The 18,611-nt window shown below is 37.9% G+C and overlaps 1 protein-coding gene and 1 long non-coding RNA gene across 2 annotated transcripts in view; one reads left to right on the top strand and one right to left on the bottom strand.

The window, feature by feature from the left end:
• Positions 1-318: 318 nt before the first annotated feature.
• On the bottom strand, positions 319-16,906 carry IRAK1BP1 (interleukin 1 receptor associated kinase 1 binding protein 1). Its single transcript, XM_045498841.1, has 4 exons — positions 16,530-16,906; positions 9,887-9,952; positions 1,074-1,204; positions 319-970 (listed from the first exon to the last, which is right to left on the bottom strand). The coding sequence occupies exons 1-4, from the start codon at positions 16,842-16,844 to the stop codon at positions 700-702; spliced, it is 783 nt and encodes a 260-aa protein (XP_045354797.1). The 5' UTR covers positions 16,845-16,906; the 3' UTR covers positions 319-699.
• A 109-nt stretch (positions 16,907-17,015) lies between these two features.
• Positions 17,016-18,611, top strand: part of LOC123608639 — a 390,026-nt gene continuing 388,430 nt past the window's right edge. Inside the window, exon 1 of the long non-coding RNA XR_006717352.1 lies at positions 17,016-17,306. This is a non-coding gene — a long non-coding RNA (uncharacterized LOC123608639). The remainder of the gene's footprint in view (positions 17,307-18,611) is intronic.

Below are 18,611 nucleotides of genomic sequence, written 5' to 3'. Positions count from 1 at the left end.
TCAACTAAGTAATTTGAAATTACTATGTGACTTTCTTTTATTTGTATTTTTTTTTTAACACTTATTTATTTTTGAGACAGAGAGAGACAGAGCATGAACATGGGAGGGGCAGAGAGAGAGGGAGACACAGAATGTGAAACAGGCTCCAGGCTCTGAGCGGTCAGCACAGAGCCCGATGCGGGGCTCGAACTCACGGACCATGAGATCATGACCTGAGCCGAAGTCGGCCGCTTAACCGACTGAGCCACCCAGGCACCCCTCTTTTATTTGTATTAAAGAGTGCTGGTATAATCAATCACAGGAGCCTGGTGAAGAGGATCTGGTCCATATATTTTATTTCTGGCATCAAAATATTTTCCTAGTATGCCTCACTCTGCTTTTATCAAGAGTTAATGTATTCCTCATCATTCTGTTAATGTTAAGAATCATGCTAATAACTGCCAATATTTATTCCTGTAGTAGAAATATAAACATTTCTTGTCAGTATAAAAGTATGCACATATAACACATTGTTTTCAGAGTATTTCTCATAGTTAAATTTTTAAAAATAGAAAACAAGCTTAGATACTGTGGGACTGGATTCAAGGACTGACAGATTTGGGGGAGAAATACTTTATATTATAGAATATATATATTCATGAAAAAAGCAAACATAAAAAGTATAAAAATAAAAAGATACAATATATTTTGGTTGGAATTTCAGAGATTTTTTCTTTTCTTCTCTTTCCCCTTTACTTCAAAAGTTATAAATACTTTTGAAGCAACATGTATTGTCGCACTTTTGATTTTTTGTTGTACAGTTAATGAAGTTGAGAGTCTGGATGACTGGAGATCATCTATTTGGCCTTCCCATTCTTTTGTTTCTTCTTCTTTGATTAATAAAGGTTTTCCTAGAGTTTGGCCGACAAGGTTACAGACTTCTTGAGCTTTGCGCCATGCGTTCTCAACAGCAACAAGACAGGCTTGCCGTCTTAGGAATTAAATGCAGAGATTATTAATATGACATTCAATGAACTTTAGCACTGAATAGTTTTGTTTAATTGATAATTTAGTTAAAGATGTGCTTAACTTACCGAAGATTCTCAACAGAACCTGGAGTATGATAGAACTGGGGCTGGCTGATGACGACAGAGCTATCTAGCTTTTCAACAAGAAAGTTACAAATATTTTGCATTTTTCCAAATTCAGTAAATGTAATGCAGACCTGTAAATGAAATGACATTTGAAATTATTTTCATGCCTGATGGCTTCTTTTAAAGTTTTCTCTAGGAGCGCCTGGCTGGCTCAGTTGGAGGAACATGTGACTCTTGATCTTGGGGTCATGGGTTCAGGCCCCATGCTGGGCGTAGAGATTACTTAAAACTTTTAAAAAATAAAAATAAAAAATAAAGTTTTCTCTAAATATGAGAAAAAAGTTAAAGCCAGATAACGAGGTCATTTTATAATATGTAACAGATAGGCCTACTTGATACTCAACAACTAAATTATTAAATTTTATTAAATTATTTTTAAGTAGTATCTCTACTTTTGAACATAAGAAATAGTTATAATAACTAATGATTATGTCTGTTAATTTTAATATCTGTATTGGTTCTTGGTTGGTTTGACTTTCCTCCTTATTGTGAGTTTTATTTCCATGCTGTTTTGTATATCAGGTAATCCTTGTGAATTAACTTTATGAGAGGTGTTGGATATTCTTGTATATACCACTATAAATAATTATTTGTTCTAGAATTCCATCAACTTACTTGGAAACTGATCTCTTTCGGTTTGCTTTTAAGATCTGTTACGTGGGACTGGAGTAATGTTTGAGGCAAGATACTTCTGTATACTCCACCTCATGCCCTATAAATTGTAAAATTTTCTAATCTGGTGCTATACAGCCCTGTATGAATCCCAAACACTGTTCCCTCTAAATTTTGGGGTGATTCTTTTTCTAGCCTCAGGTCATTTTCACACATAGGTGTGCTGATTAGTATTCTGCTGAGTACTTGGCAGGGGTTGGTGGTATCCCCTCTGTGGTTCTCCGAAGACCTCTCTCTCTGCAGCCCTCTACTCTCCTACAAACTCTAGCTGTCTTGTTTGGGCTCTCAATTCCATTTCTTCAATACAAGGAGTTTGCTAGGCTCTGTCTGGGTTCCCTTCCCTGTGAAGCTGCCTGGACACCTTGAGACACTGAGTTAGGACAACTGTAGGACTTTTGTTTGTTTCCTTTTTCTCAGGGATCACAGTGTTTCATTGCTTTATGTCCACTCTTTTGAAAACCATTGTTTCATATACTTTGTCAATTTTTTGGCTGTTTCAGGTGGGAAGGTAAATCTGGTGCATGTTATTCTACCTTAGAAGCAGGAGTCTTGTCTGTCTTTTGAAGAGAAGTCTTTTTTTGTGTGTTTTGTTTTTTTAAACACTATATGGGCTAATAAACTTTTCTGTTAGTCAAAATCAGTTTCCTCAGCCATACCCAAGGTGCTAGTTTTTAATATCTGCATAAGTTTCCAAATTTATATTTCCTTCCTGGTTGAAAATCAAAGCTCCAAAATGCCTATAGGCTGCCTTTAATAAGAAGTACAGACAATAAATACTTTTCTGCATTTGCATAGTTTAAATATGGAAACAAATCCTGTCTTTTGTGGCTGTATTTAATCTATAAAAGTGCCACAGTGGCCCTGTACATACATTTCATTACATGTAATGAAACATAGCAAGATGTACAGTGACTCTGTGGAAGTTGGAAGGTAGCCAAATATCAAAGTTCAAAGGGTTTCTCTGCATGCAGATTAAAGTGATTGAGTATAACAGGTTCCAAGTGTCAACAAAAGCAATTCTTTGCTATATAAGTGCCCTTGAAATGCATTTTATTTTTAAAATTTATTCCAATTTCTACTCTGATAACTTAAAACAAAAATAATTTTTATAAATATACCCGCTTTCCTATGAAATATGCTGAATCCTTTGCATCCTTGGTATTCTTCTTTGCTAAAAATAAGTTATCTGGAAGGACAGTAAAAATTCCTAAGCAGGTTGCAAAAAAGATACTAATTTTTCCTTCTTCAATTCCCCTCTACCCCTAATAATCTGAGGCAAATTTACTCCTACAGAATCAGGTTTAACATGTGGTACTTACTTGCTCTATTTCTATAAATAACAGGAAAACCTGTCTGTTAAGATCGGCTCCGTGGCTGCTCAAACAAGATTGTCTCTGCCTTTCTTCCCTCTTACCATTACCATGACTTAAAAAGTTAGCAGATGTAGCTTTTAGAAGTACATCTACATTGATAAACAGACCATGAACAAAGTATAGTTTAGGAGTATTTGTGTTGAATGATTAACAAGTAAATTTGGTAGGAAAAAAAAAACTGTTTTCTGCTTTTTCTAACAGTTCAAGAACTGTTTTAAGTCTTCCAGTGGTCTGAACTTCCGCTTTTAAATTCAGCAATGTGGTATATAATCAAAATGTAGCTAGACAGAAATCCAAGTTAATGAAGTTGAGTCACTTTGCTGAATAGAGATGTTGCATCACAATTTTTAAAGAGGTATTTAGGATAAAAATATTTTAAGTACCTAATACCTTGAAGATAAAGATAAATCCGTATATTCAGAATCCTCATTATATGTTTCATCATGGTAAAATAATGTGATTACAAATGTATGCACATTTACACACTATCTTGTAATAGCTATATTAAATTATAAAACAGATTGATAGATAAATGCTTCCCATCTCTTTGGTCAAGAAGAATCCTCATTAGTTTAGAAATTTCAGTACTAAAAAAGAAACTGAATTCCAGAATAGGTGAGTTTTAAGTAAACTCTACCCCCTATGTGGAATTCAATCATGACCCCAAGATCAAGAGTCTCATGCTGTACTGACTGAGCCAGCCAAGTACCCCGAAAGGTGAGCTCTTAAGTGCTTTTAATGAATTTGTCTCCTGGATAAATCAAATCTCAGTTTATTAAAATTTTCTGCAAATGGGACTTCTGAATTATTGCTAATCTCAATTACCATAGAGAAACAGGCCAAAAGCCTCTTTAAAAATACTTGCAGTTCTAATTTCCAAAAAAGGCAAGTGTATAAAACTGAACAAACTACATGTAGTAGGCTAGACACCTTTCAATTCTGGGCAAGATTCTAAAAGATTATTTTAAAAATTAGTTTGTGGGGCACCTGGGTAGCTCAGTTGGTTTAGTGTCTGACTCTTGCTTTCGGCTCAGGTCATGATCTCACAGTTCCTGAGTTCCAGTCCCTTGTCGGGCTCTGTGCTTATAGTGTGGAGCCTGCTTGGGATTCTCTCTCTCTCTCTCTCTCTCTCTCTCTCTCTCTCTCTCTGTCTGCTGCTCACCCCCCTACCCCCCACGTGCTCCCTCTCTCTCCTACGCTGTAAATAAATAAATACTTAAAAAAATTAGGTTGTAAGGAATTAGGAAAGAAAAGGTTTCTATGAGAAACAAAGAAGATAGGACGTTGTCATTCATTTTGTTACCTTGCCACAGGCCTCCAAGTACTTTGTATATTTTCTTTTCTTTTTGGTATTGCCATAGTCTATTATTTTCTTCCCTTTTTAAATATCCCCCAGTTTTTGTTTTTAGTTCTGTCACTGAAGAAAAGAATACAGGGTTTTCTCATTTTAATGGTCCTCCAAGAAGGCATTCAGGGAAGAACAAAATAAGGACACAGGAATTTAAGAGTAAAATCTTCTAAGGTCTCTTAAGTACTGAGTTTCTTGATGAGATGTTAGGTAAGAACTCATCTGACTTTTCACTTTGTTTTTTTCCTGAGAGTGAAGTTCACCAATTCTATGCTTTTCTTCTGATCTCTACCATTCTCAACCACTGCCAAATTATTTCTATCCAAAGGCCAATCTATTGAGCATGTATATTTGAGATTACTAAGAACAAGTCACAATGTATTAAACTTGACTTCCTAACTGGCAAGTTACCAGAGAAATACTGTAGCAATAAAGAATTTATTTTTTACTTAGGATATACTGACATATAGTCTTCATGGCAACATTGTCAAGGTCATAGTTGATTGATGTTACTTAGTATTTTTATTAATTACACAGATGGGTACACGGATGATAAAATCAGCAGGTGACAGAAAGCTGGCCAGGCAGAATATAAACACTGATTGATAAAATCAAGATCCAAAAAGATCCTAACAGGCTGGAAACATGGTCAAATCTAGTGGATAAAATTTTACAGAGATAAATTTAAACTCTCATACTTTATTTTGAAATAGCAATAACAAGTATAAAATAGAAATATGTAAAAGCAACATGTGAGAAAGATACTTTGATAATTTTAATTACTGATTATAACTGTGAGCTCAACACAAGGGAACAATGTGATACAAGTACCAAGTTCAGTCTTAAACATTCCAGAATAAAAGAGATAATCATCTTTCACTAATGTGGACTGGATAAATCACAATTAGGACACTGTAGTTGTGTTGTAGGTGCTTTGGATGGAAATTGGTTAACTCAGTAGTTTGTCTTATTATAAGAAATGACTAAAGAAACTGGGGATTCTTACCCCTGGAGAAGAAAAAACTAGCATCAACATGATACTGAACTTCAAGTATATACTTCAAGGAAATAGTATTTGCCTTTTGTTCTTGGAGAGGTACATCATTAATAATGGATGAGTACTACTAAGTCCATTCTGGCTTAATGTTAGAAAAATCTGTATTGATTAGACATCTGAAAATGGAATAAGCTTTTTATATTCATGTACTTACATCATTTCTAACTTTCAATATTCTTACCTTTAAAATAAAGAGAAACAGCAGGGGGTAGGTGGGAGTTTAGATAAAGAATCTCTAAAGTGCCATTCAGGATAAAAATCTTAGTTATTTTGTAAAGTAATGTTCTACCTCCTAATCTAACTTTATATATTTAACTGTCCACGAGGGTACTGGTATATGTTAGACATTATTTTGTACTTTGTGACCCTATCACCCTGGTCTCTGCTGACTGCTGATGCTGACCTAAGGGTAATATTATCAGATTTCATGATACAAGAATTCTGGCTATCAGGGAGTCCTATACAAAATATGATCAGATTCTCTCAAGAAGTTGAGTATGGGACATTAAAAAGTATAACAGAAGGGGAAAAAAGCAGAGTTTAGCCAAGTCCTAATTTAATCATGTTCTTCTAACAAAACAAGCAGCTCTAATGCATTTTCTGTAACTGCACAGTTGGTCCCTAAAACAACTTAAGTCTGAAAATGATGCCAGTTTTCCATGAAGCTTTTCTGTGTATTTGCTGGAACCATTCCTTTTTCTCCTTACTTCTTGGGGTACCCTCACACTAAACCCCATTCACTTGGGACAACCTGAGCCAATGTATGTTCATTACAGCCTGAAGTCCTGACAGGTAATCACTGCTGGAGGAGTGCTAGAATAACTTCCAGCTTTGTTCTCTGTAATACAGACTCTTACCCCTCTGTTCTTCATCCTGTTTTTCCTTTTTTTCAAGATATCCAGTATTGTAATATCACCCAAAGAGCCCCAAATTGAAAAACTTATTTTAAGAAAACAATTGATATGAAACAGTGATACCATAGTGTGATATCATAAAAATCATTAAAAGTTATATTAAAACTTTTCACATCTGAGAAGTTTCATAACTCCCCTTATTTTTTTTTTAATTGAAGTACAGTTTCACACAATGTTACATTAGTTTCAGGTATACAACATAGTGATTCAACAAGTCTATATACACCTTGTTTTTTCCCCCCAGATTTTTTTTAAATTTTTTTTTTTTAACGTTTATTTATTTTTGAGACAGAGAGAGACAGAGCATGAACGGGGGAGGGGCAGAGAGAGAGGGAGACACAGAATCGGAAACAGGCTCCAGGCTCTGAGCCATCAGCCCAGAGCCTGACGCGGGGCTCGAACTCCCGGACCGCGAGATCGTGACCTGGCTGAAGTCGGACGCTTAACCGACTGCGCCACCCAGGCGCCCCTTTAATTTTTTTTTTTTTAATGTTTGTTTATTTTTGAGACAGAGAGAGACAGAGCATGAACGGGGAAGGGTCAGAGAGAGGGAGACACAGAATCTGAAACAGGCTCCAGGCTCTGAGCGGTCAGCACAGAGCCCGATGTGGGGCTCGAACTCACGGACTGCAAGATCATGACCTGAGCCCAGGTCGGCCACTTAACCGACTGAGCCACCCAGGTGCCCCTCCCCCCAGATTTTATTTTAAGTAATCTTTATATCCAACGTGGGGCTTGAATTTACAACCCCGAGATCAAGAGTCACATACTCTTCCTACTGAGCCAGGTGGGTGCCCTCTCAAGTGTATAGTTTATGCTGTGCTCACCAGAAGTGTGGCTACCATCTGTCACCGTACACTATTAAAATAATACTGACTATATCCCCTTTGCTGTGCCTTTTATATCTGTGACTTATTCATTCTATAACTGGAAGCCTGCATCTCCCACTGCCCTTCACACATTTTGTCCATCCCCTAATGCCCCTCTTCATCCTGTTATGAAAGATATTTTTCAATCCCAACTACCATAAAATAAGTTTTGCCATGTGGATCTCTAAAATTATCATGAGTAATTTTAAAAAAAAAAATTTTTTTTTCAACGTTTATTTATTTTTGGGACAGAGAGAGACAGAGCATGAACGGGGGAGGGGCAGAGAGAGAGGGAGACACAGGATCGGAAACAGGCTCCAGGCTCTGAGCCATCAGCCCAGAGCCTGACGCAGGGCTCGAACTCACGGACCGTGAGATCGTGACCTGGCTGAAGTCTGAGGCTTAACTGACTGCGCCACCCAGGCGCCCCTCATGAGTAATTTTAAAATTCCTTGAGATAGCTAAATTTTAAGTGGAAAAATAAAACTATTTAAGTACTGGAGCAACAGTGTATTGTAGAAATTACTGTTTCAAGGAGGTAAGAAGCTAGGCAGGATTCTAATTTCCGTTCTTTCTTTTAATATGACTGGGAAGTCTGAGACCCCAAGTTATCTGAACTTGAAGTCACGCCCTTAAAATTATAAAAATAATAGATTATCTGGTAGGACTAGATGATTTTTTGAGATATTTCCCACCTCTAAACATAAAGATTATCTGACTAGAGGGGCGCCTGCGTGGCTCAGTGGGTTAAGTGCTGACTTCGGCTGGCTCAGGTCATGATCTCATGGTTCGTGGGTTTGGCCTGCAATGGGCTCTGTGCTGACAGCTCAGAGCCTGGAGCCTGCTTTGGATTCTGTGTCTCCCTCTCTCTCTGCTCCTTCCCCCACTCGTACTCATTCTCTCTCTCTCTCTCTCTCAAAAACATTAAAAAAAAAAGATTATCTGACTAGATAAATAAGAGTTTATCTCTAACTCTAACTCCATTCTTGTTTGCTTCCTGTGAGGAGGCAGCATGGAACTAGCACACAAATCCCAAGATGTTTGGATGCTGAAACAAATCGTAGTCCTATAACCTAACCACAACTATAACATACCTGATTTCATAAAATCCTGATCATAAAATCTTTAAAAATAAGTAAGAAGTATAGGCAGTTGTAGAAATTAAATGTTATCATTGAGTGTACAATCAGGCAGAGGTTGAGTGGTCTTTATTTTTTTTAGTTAATTTTAAGAATTTTTCTTTTTTTTAAGTGGGCATCATGCCCAGTGCAGAGGCCAACATGGGGCTTGAACTCATATCCCTGAGATCAAAAGTCAGATGCCTAACCAACTGAGGCACCCCTTAAAGATTTTATTTTTAAGTAACCTTGCACCCAATGTGGGGATCAAACTTACAACCCTGAGATCATGAGTCATACATTCTACTGAGTGAGCCAGCCAGGTGTCCCAAGTGCTTTTTGTAAAAAAAAAAAACAAAACCTGATAACAGCACAATAGAGTAAAATTGCATTATGAAAGAAAAGAAGGTTGAAAAGTGTTTCAATCCTTATGTTAGGACATTATTAATTTTCTTTTTATCTGAGAAGAAATTTCCTATAGTGTTTTCCTGCTCACTAGGTGATAACTTTACTAAAATTTCATTCAGGGGGCAATTAACTGCTCTTCCTTCTTGCTATTTTTATTCCATTTCAAAACAATTTCTCTTAAATATATCTCACTACAATTTATTTTAAAAGCTCATACAGGGGCGCCTGGCTGGCTCAGTCGGAAGAGCACACAACTCTTATCTCCAGATTGTGAGTTCAAGCCCCATGTTGGGTATAGAGATTACTTTTAAAAAAAAAATTAAAAAAAAATATGTGTATATACACATATACACACACATATATATAATATGTATACATATATACACACATATATATATAATAAAAATAAAAATAATTTAAAAAATACTTTTCTTTCGATTGTTTTTTTTTTTTAATTTTTTTTTTCAACGTTTATTTATTTTTTTGGGGACAGAGAGAGACAGAGCATGAATGGGGGAGGGGCAGAGAGAGAGGGAGACACAGAATCGGAAACAGGCTCCAGGCTCTGAGCCATCAGCCCAGAGCCTGACGCGGGGCTCGAACTCACGGACTGCGAGATCGTGACCTGGCTGAAGTCGGACGCTTAACCGACTGCGCCACCCAGGCGCCCCTCGATTGTTATTTTTAAGAAACAGAACATGAGTGGGGGAGGAGCAGAGAGAGAGGGAGACACAGAATCTGAAGCAGGCTGCAGGCTCTGAGCTGACAGCACACAGCCTGATGTGGGGCTCAAACCCACGAACTGAGATCATGACCTGAGCTCAATTCAGACGCTTAACTGACTGAGCCACCCAGGCGCCCTGAGAAAAATAATCTTTTATCAATATCATGAGAAGCAGTCCTCCTATACATTTCAGTTCAAGAATAAAAATAAATGTAAATTGTATCCACAAAATCATGCTGTTACCAATTATTTTTCATCATAAGTACATACCTCTGCTTCCATGTGATAAGCATTTTCCATTCTTCTAAAATCCTTTGTCACAGTTACATTTTCTGCCTGAAGCAGAAAGTACAAGAGTATGATTACTCAATGTTTGGCTACCAAATGCAATTACTCTAAAACATAAAGTAGAAACCTGAACTTATTAAACTCAGAATAACAGAGAATGCAGAAAGAACTGGTTTGCCTGATGTTTTAAACCTTCCCTAAAAGTTACATAAAATAAGTGTAGAGCCACTTACCCATTTAAGAGAAAACAAAGCCCTTTTCCTTACACTAAAATAAATTCCAACACAGCAAATATTTAATGTAGTATAAAGGGTCCCTAAAAGTTCCAGGAAATATTAGTTAACAGCTATATAACCTTAGGCTTGGGAAGGACCCAATAAGTATTATACCAAAGGCAAGAAACATACTGACAAGATTAGTGATTTTAGCTAAATAAAATTTAAAAATTTTGAATGTTCAATACTGTAAACAAATATGGCAAATATGAAATTGGGAAAATATTTGCAATAATGAGAGAGTTATTGATAAGGTTCCCTTAAAATAATCTTGAAAAAGAAAAAGCTAGAGGTATCACAATCCCAGATTTCAGGATATACTACAAAGCTGCAGTAATCAAAACAGTAGATGTTGGCACAAAAACAGACACACAGATCAATGGAACAGAATAGAGAACCCGGAAATAAACCCCACTTATAGGGCCTATGACAGTTAATTAATTAATTAATCTACAACAAAGGGGGCATGAATATACAATGGGAAAAAGGCAGTCTCTTTAACAAATGGTATTGGGAAAACTGGATAGCTACATGCAAAAGAATGAAACCAGACCACTTTCATTAGACCATAGACAAAAATAAACTCAAAATGGATTAAAGACGTAAATGTGAGACCTGAAGCCATAAATTTCCTATAAGAAAACACAGGCAATGATTTCTTTGATATTAGTCATAGAAACATTTTTCTATATATGTCTTATTTGGCAAGGGAAACAGAAGCAAAATTAAACTATTGGGACTATGCCAAAGTAAAAAGCTTTTGCACAGTGAAGGAAACCATCAACCAAACAAAAAGGCAATCTACTGAATGGGACAAGATAATTTGCAAATGACATATCTGATAAGGGGTTAATATCCAAAATAGATACAGAACTTATACAACTTCCACCATAAAAACAAATAATCCAATTAAGAAATGGGCAGAGCGGGGCGCCTGGGTGGCGCAGTCGGTTAAGCGTCCGACTTCAGCCAGGTCACGATCTCGCGGTCCGTGAGTTCGAGCCCCGCGTCAGGCTCTGGGCTGATGGCTTGGAGCCTGGGGCCTGTTTCCGATTCTGTGTCTCCCTCTCTCTCTGCCCCTCCCCTGTTCATGCTCTGTCTCTCTCTGTCCCAAAAATAAATAAATGTTGAAAAAAAAAAAAGTTTCTAAAAAAAAGAAATGGGCAGAGGAACTGAATATACATTTTTCCAAAGAAGACATACAGATGGCCAATAAACACATGAAAAGATGCTCAACATTACTCATCATCAGGGAAATGTAAATTAAAACCACAATGCGTTAACACCTTATATCTGTCAGAATGGCTAAAATAAAAAATGCAAGAAGTAACAAATTTTGGTGAGGATAGGGAGAAAAAGGAACCCTTGTACACTGTTGGTGAGAATGTAAATTGGTGTACTATTATGGAAAACAGTATGGAGGGACCTCAAAAGTTAAAAACAGAATTACCATATGATCCAGTAATTCCACTACTGGATATTTACCCAAAGAAAATGAAAACACTAACTGAAAAAGATATCTGCACCCCTATGTTTACTGCAGCATTATTTACAGTAGTCAAGATATGGAAGCAACCTAAGTGTTCATCCATAGATAAAGATGTGAGACACTTATATGTACACACACACACACACACACACACACTGAACTATTACCTATAAAAAAGAATGAAATCTTGCCATTTGCAACAATATGAATGGATCTAGAGGATTTAATGGTAAGTAGAATAACTCAGCCAGAAAAAGACAAACACCATATAATATCACTCATTTGTGGAATTTAAGAAACAAAGCAAATGAACAAATAAGAAAAAAAGAGACCAAAAAAGACTCTTAACTACAGAGAATAAACTGGTGGTTTCCAGAGGAGAAGTGGGGGGGTGGGATATTGATAAAGGAAGCTAAGAGTATTACACTGATGAGCATTGAGAAATGTACAGAATTGTTGAATCATTATACTGTACAGCTGAAACTAATTTTTAAAAAGTTCCCATAAATTAATAAAAGAGTAGAAAAAGCAGACAAAGTTTTATGAACTGGCAACTTACATGAAAAAAGTTTAACCTCAAATGTAAAAAAAAAAAATTAACATAGGAAATGACAGTAACATTTTTTTTGGCTACTGACTTGGCAAAGTTAAAAAAGAAAATAATGCCCACTATGCCAAAGATATATTTGTAGTGAAGTTGTAAACTTATTGTCCTACACTGTAATTTTTCATAAGCTTAAAAATATGCATAAGCCAGGAATTAATGTCCAAAAACATAATTAAAAACATGTATAAATACCTAGCAACAAGGTTATTCATTTTGTCACCATTTTTAATAATGAAAAACTGATATGCTCAATCTATTCCTACTACTCCCTATCTTAATTTGAATGCACCTAGAAATAGACTCTGAAACATGGTGTGAGTACAAGCAGTTAATTTTTAAGGCAATCCCAAGAGGGGCGCCTGGGTGGCTCAGCTGACTTCATTTCAGATAATGATCTCATGGTTTTGTGAGTTCCAGGTCCCACTGGGCTCTCTGCTGTCAGCATGGAGCCTGCTTCATATCCTCTGCCTCCCGGTTTCTTTGCCCTCTCCCCGGGGGGTGGGGGGGGTGGTAAAAAAAAAAAAAAAAAAAAAAAAAAAGATAATCCTTGGAAGCACCATAGGGGAATGGGAAGTGAAACAAAAGGAAAGCAAGCCATTAAAGTGTGCATTGTCAAGCGGTCACCACTGTGGGCAACTGGAACTTATTCCTGCAGAGAAATTCTGGGAGCCAGGGCAGAACATATGCCTCAGAGCTATCCTGCCCAAGAGGTAAGGTCTCCTTCCATTCACTTCCCTCACTTCTTAGCTGAAGGCTGTTAGAGCTTGGGGAGGGGCTGTTAATCCTCTGGCACTACTGGCTGGCCCATTTGTGGGTGGAGCCAGGAAAAGCTGCAGCCAGGAAAAACTGGCAAAGGATGCTCCATGTTGGCAGATGGAAGTTGGGCCTGTATGCACACAAATGTGAAGTGCCAAGGGATACAAGTGTGGGGTATCAATAGCATCTGCTACATCCCCTACTTAAAACTCAATCACCCACTGCCAAGACAATAAAGCAGAGACATACTATAGTGGTTAAGAGCAAGAGCTTTGAGGTCGAAATTCTTGACTGGAGTTGAAACTCTGTCACTTCCTAGCTGTGTGACCTTGGGCAAGCGACCTGCCAATAATCACTTTGATCCCAAGAGTTCTCATCTATAAATAGGAATTGAAATGCCAGTCTCATATGATGGGAATGAGTATCAAATGAGATAACATTTGTAAAAAATCTAGCAGTAATAAGCGGTTTTTTATCACCAATAACATTCAAAACTCCTCAATGCAGCAAACAAGGCCTTCTTCCATGTTCTGCCTACAGCCTTCTTCTTCAGTCTTATCTCAGTTCTCGTCCATTTTTCCCAAGTACTCCTGTGTCCTAGCCATAATGAACTGTATATAGTGCTCTGAACACATACTTGCTGCATTCTAGTGCGGAATTGGAATGCTTTCATTTTGGTCACTATTCAAGATCTGACAGAGTCACTTCCATTTCTGGTGCCCAGCAACATGCATCTATTACATATTTATCAAAAAACTCCACAATTGTGAGTAGGCAAATATTGGACTTTGTACCTACGAAAGGAACATACACATTGGAAAACAAAATAAGTACTATCACGTAACTGCTATTTAAAAATAAACAGTGACAGGAAATGCTTAAAAATGTTTGATGGTTGAATAAATATTGCTTAGTATCTTTAAAACATTTCTCCATGAAGGGGCGCCTGGGTGGCTTAGTCAGTTGAGCCTCTGACTTTGGCTCAGGTTATGATCTCACGGTTCATGGGTTCGAGCCCCGCGTGTGACTCTCGACAGCTCAGAGCCTGGAGCCTGCTTCAGATTCTGTGTCTCCCTCTCTCTCTCTGCCCCCCACCCCCACTCACTCTTTCTCTTTCCCTCTCTCTCTCTTTCTCAAAAATGAATAAACATTAAAAAACTACAACACTGAAAATGAGGGTATGCCTTCATATGTGAAACTATATATGATCACAAAATAATCTATAATGTAGTTGATCTATAATATAGTTGAATAGTTTTAGTGCTTCATTCATTTTTTTTAGTCATTCAAAGCCATTTTTTAAAGTTTATTTATTTTTGAAAGAGAGAGACAGAGAGACAGAGAGAGAGACAGAGTGTGAGTGAGGGAAGAAAGAGAGAGGGAGACACAGAATCCAAAGCAGGCTCCAGGCTCCGAGCTGTCAGCACAGAGCCTGACACGGGGCTTAAACTCACAAACTGCAAGATCATGACCTGAGCCGAAACGGGATGCTTAACTGACTGAGCCACCCAGGCACCCCTCAAAAACCATGTTTTGAGTATATACTATGTGATGTGTGTGAAGCGTAACCCTTGAATGCAGAGCAAGAGATAGAAAATGGTCTGTGCTCGAGAGGTTTAGAATATGAAGGAGATACCAGTAAAGCAACAATTTAAAATACAGAGGGATACGTTTTATTATAAGTAGGGAATAGAGTGTGGTATGGCAGAGACTAGAGTTATGTTAGAAAAGGAATGCCAAGAAAGTAAGCTTGGGCTGATTCTTTTTTCCTTTTTTTAAGATTTTATTTTTAAGCAATCACACCCAACATGGAGCTCGAACTCACGAACCCTGAGATCAAGAGTTGCATGCTCCGCTGGCTGAGCCAGGCAGGCGCCCCTTGGGCTAGTTCTTAAAGGAAAAACTGGGAGTCAGCTAGTCAAGGAGGGGAGAGAGAAGAGAGGAAACAGAGTTAGGTTCCATCTATTAAGCAAACGAACCTGGAATATGAGGAGACCCTAAAGTAGGGGAGTGATGTTTTAAACCCCCAATTCCAAAGTCTAAAATGAATACCTTTGTGAAAACCCATTATAATTCATCCTGAAAAGTAATATAAATTGTTTTTTGCATCATCTACTGAATAAATTGCCTACATGACTGCTTTCTTCCATTAGCAGAGATAACTGGGAGATTACTGACATTTTCTGTCTTGAACACTGAACCTTAATGTAATTAAGTTAGATGCAGTAATTTGTTGCTTTCCATGTTAGAAGTTATAGCCATGTGAGCTCGGTATACTTAAGAATTAGTTATATTATTCAAACAGGACTGTAGCACTGGCAATAGTTTTTACGAGGAAATTTTTTCCACATATTAAACCACTTAAATCACATTGTCTATAATTAGCCTTTGAATTCTTCTAAACTCTAAAATCATGGAGACATCTGTTCCAAATGACTTTTAAAATAATTCTATGTCTGTAAATGCAGTACAAATGTATTTTTTTCCTTAAAGCAATAAAATTGTTTCTGGGGGTGTGCCATTTCTAACAATAGACTAGAAGCGCTTTTATGAACTCAGTGTTACTTTGGATAATCGCAACTCTGGCCTTTTGAGTCATCCTATGTAAAATGAAGGAAATGAGATAGTCGACTCATTCTGTGGCTTCTTCATTTCCTTTTTCTAATTATCTGGGGCCAACTATGGTTGGAAGCAGTGTAGAGTTTAGTCTCAGGAAGACAAGAGTTCAAACACCGCCCTGACTAAAGCTTAGAGCATTATGTAACCTCTTTGAATCTAAATGGGGATATTAAAACCTGTCTAACAGAACTGTTGTTCAGATGAAATAAAAAGCTGATTCATTGTTTTCTCCTTTTCTTACAGGCAGAGTTTAGGTAGATTTACTTAGGGATTTGTTTTATGGACATCTCTGGTAAGTAAAGGTATTTCATTTATGTGGCATCTACAATATACTGGCTTGTTTTTAAAGTTAAAGCTAAAAAATTTGCCGAAATGTTTTGAGTGCTCGTTAAACGATAATGGATGCAATTTTCCTCCTCACGTTACTGTTTGCGAAAAATACTGAGGAACCACTCCATGCAAATCTTTACATAGTTGGGAGGAAGCATGCTTTCACTTGCTAATTGCCTGGTGCGGAATAAAAACAAAAAAAATATATATTAGTGTCTAGTATACTCAGGCAAGCACTTTCATCTAATGTGTCAGGTCTAACAGTTAACCGTATCAAGGTAAAATACAAAATTACTGCGGCAAATGTCGCCAAATAAAAACCTACTCCATTTACATTCTTTTATTTCATAAGCCACTGGGACCAATAACTGCTTTCATCTAGAAGAAAAATGGGCCGAAAGTTCTACTCCGCCAGGTCCTGTCGCTCTGTAATACCGATGAGATAAGGTCAAGACCCTCGCCACCTCCAACTGACACCCGTCGGAGCCTGGAACTCTGCCTCCGCTTTTTGCGGTCCCGCCCGAGGCCCCTCCCCAACGAAGCTCTCACCTGCACACCTTGCTGCTGGAGGCTCTGTGTGATGTAGTCCAGGCGGCGGCAAACGCTCTTCTTGGCCTCGGCCGCCGCTTCCTTCGTGCTGCTCACTAGCACCGCCACCTGCGCCCGGTCAGGGCTCGCAGACACCTCAGCGGTGCCGCTAACGTGCACCTCGCGGGTCGCAGTTTGGGCCTGTGCTGAAGGGACGTGGCGTCGGGGTCCTGGCAGCAACTCACCCCCCGAGACCACGTTGTTCTCCCGGCCCCGGTCAGCCCAGGGAACCAGTTCCACGAACACCCGCGACTGAGGGGCCTGCTGCAAAGACATAGCGAGAGTAGCTGGGTTTCCATAGCAACTTAGAGACTACGGCGGCCGAAGGAGCCAAACCGCGCCAGGCTTTTTGTGCGTGGTGCAAAGGATGCTGGGATGGGCTTGGAGGCCCCACAGTTATGGATGCGAGCTGCGAGGATTTTGCAGTGTTTCCTTTACCAGATGTTGGCTGGGCACGTTATTAATAGTTTTTAACGTGTTTACGTTACGGCTTCCAAAAATCTTAGTGAGTTTTCTCTGCGCCCTCCCTCTTAGCGCCGCCTTTCCATGCCCACCGTCCGTGACTGTCCCCCTGTCTAGCTTACCTCCGAAGAAGCTCCGGAGAGGCCAGGCTGGGCAGAGTGAGAGTGCTTTTACATTTCTCTGACGCCGGTCTGCGATTGTCCCCAGCCTTGTCTAATTTGACTTTACCGGTTCGTCTTGGGCACAGACCGCTCTTTGAGGCTGCACAGCGCCACGGTACGGGAAAGAGTTCTGTTGCAATGAACTGCTTTTGCTAGTTTAATCTTGGGGAGTTAATGATTCCTCGAGTTTCAGTGTCATTGTTTCTAAAGTCATGTTGGCAATACTTTTCACGTTTGCAGTGTGGTTTTAAGTGCTTGCCGTATGAAAAGCAAAGAGAAAATAACGAATAGCCAATAGTAATAGATTTGACATGATTTTCATCTTTTGAATTTTCTTTAAAATCCCTGTAATGATTCTGGCTTTGAATATTGACAGGAGAGACTCAACTGGTGTCAGAGCACATTCAACATGAACATTGCTGGGTCTGTGCAACTTAGATCTTATCTGTACCCCTTTCTTGAGAGAACAACACTAATTTCAACCCACTGATCCCCATTAGGTAGGTTTTATTCTTACCACCAAGTATGTAAAAGATATTTTTACATAGATATTACCTCTCCTGTCCCATGAAGAAAAAAAAAAAAAGAAAACCTCTTAAAGATAACTAATTAAAAAGACAACTGTTCTCTTGAAAGGAACCTGAAAAGGCCAACTGACAATCCTCATGAAGCTTCTCCTCTATGTTTTTCTTTTCTTATCATTTAGTTAGATCAAAAAATGCAAGTAAATCAGATGGTACCCCCTTCCCTCTTTCATTTGGGTTAAAGTAATTTTGTATCTATTTTGATGTTTATTTACAACTAAAAACAAGTATGTGATAGTATTTTAATTTAAAAACTTTTCTCCTTAGTATTTTTGTAATTTTTATCATTTGAGACACCCAAAATAGTGCTTCTTGAATTTGGTTGAAAATTCTTTTTCCTTAATGATAAATGTGGAACAATATAATTTCCAAAATGAGTTATTGAATAAATGAATATCATAAATAAAAAGCAACAGAAGTTTTAAGTGCATATAAGTATTTAGGATATGATAATATATTTAAAATAAATGGGAAAATGAGTAAGTGGCACAGGGATAATTGGTTAGCTGTATGAAAAAAGAATTGATCTGTATCTTACATCATACGTTGAAAGTAAAATTCAGATGAGACAAAAAAAGAATTGGAAGAAAATATAGGTGACGATAAGTATGCTGTAACAATGGAAGAACTTTCTAAGCACAATTTCAAATGTAGCAACCATAATGAAAGGCTTGAAAAGTTTTACTACACTAAAAAAAACTTCAGTATATAAAACAAAACAAAAGAGAAAGGTGAGGGGGTACAAAATAAACTGGGAGAAATATTTGTAACATTTATTTTGTATGAAAGGCTAATAGCCTTAATATTAAGAGAGCTCTCACCAGAAGATAAGAAAA

The sequence above is a fragment of the Leopardus geoffroyi genome, chromosome B2, assembly GCF_018350155.1.
Source record: "Leopardus geoffroyi isolate Oge1 chromosome B2, O.geoffroyi_Oge1_pat1.0, whole genome shotgun sequence".
NCBI lineage: Eukaryota > Metazoa > Chordata > Mammalia > Carnivora > Felidae > Leopardus > Leopardus geoffroyi.
This window is presented reverse-complemented; position numbering and strand designations above follow the sequence as displayed.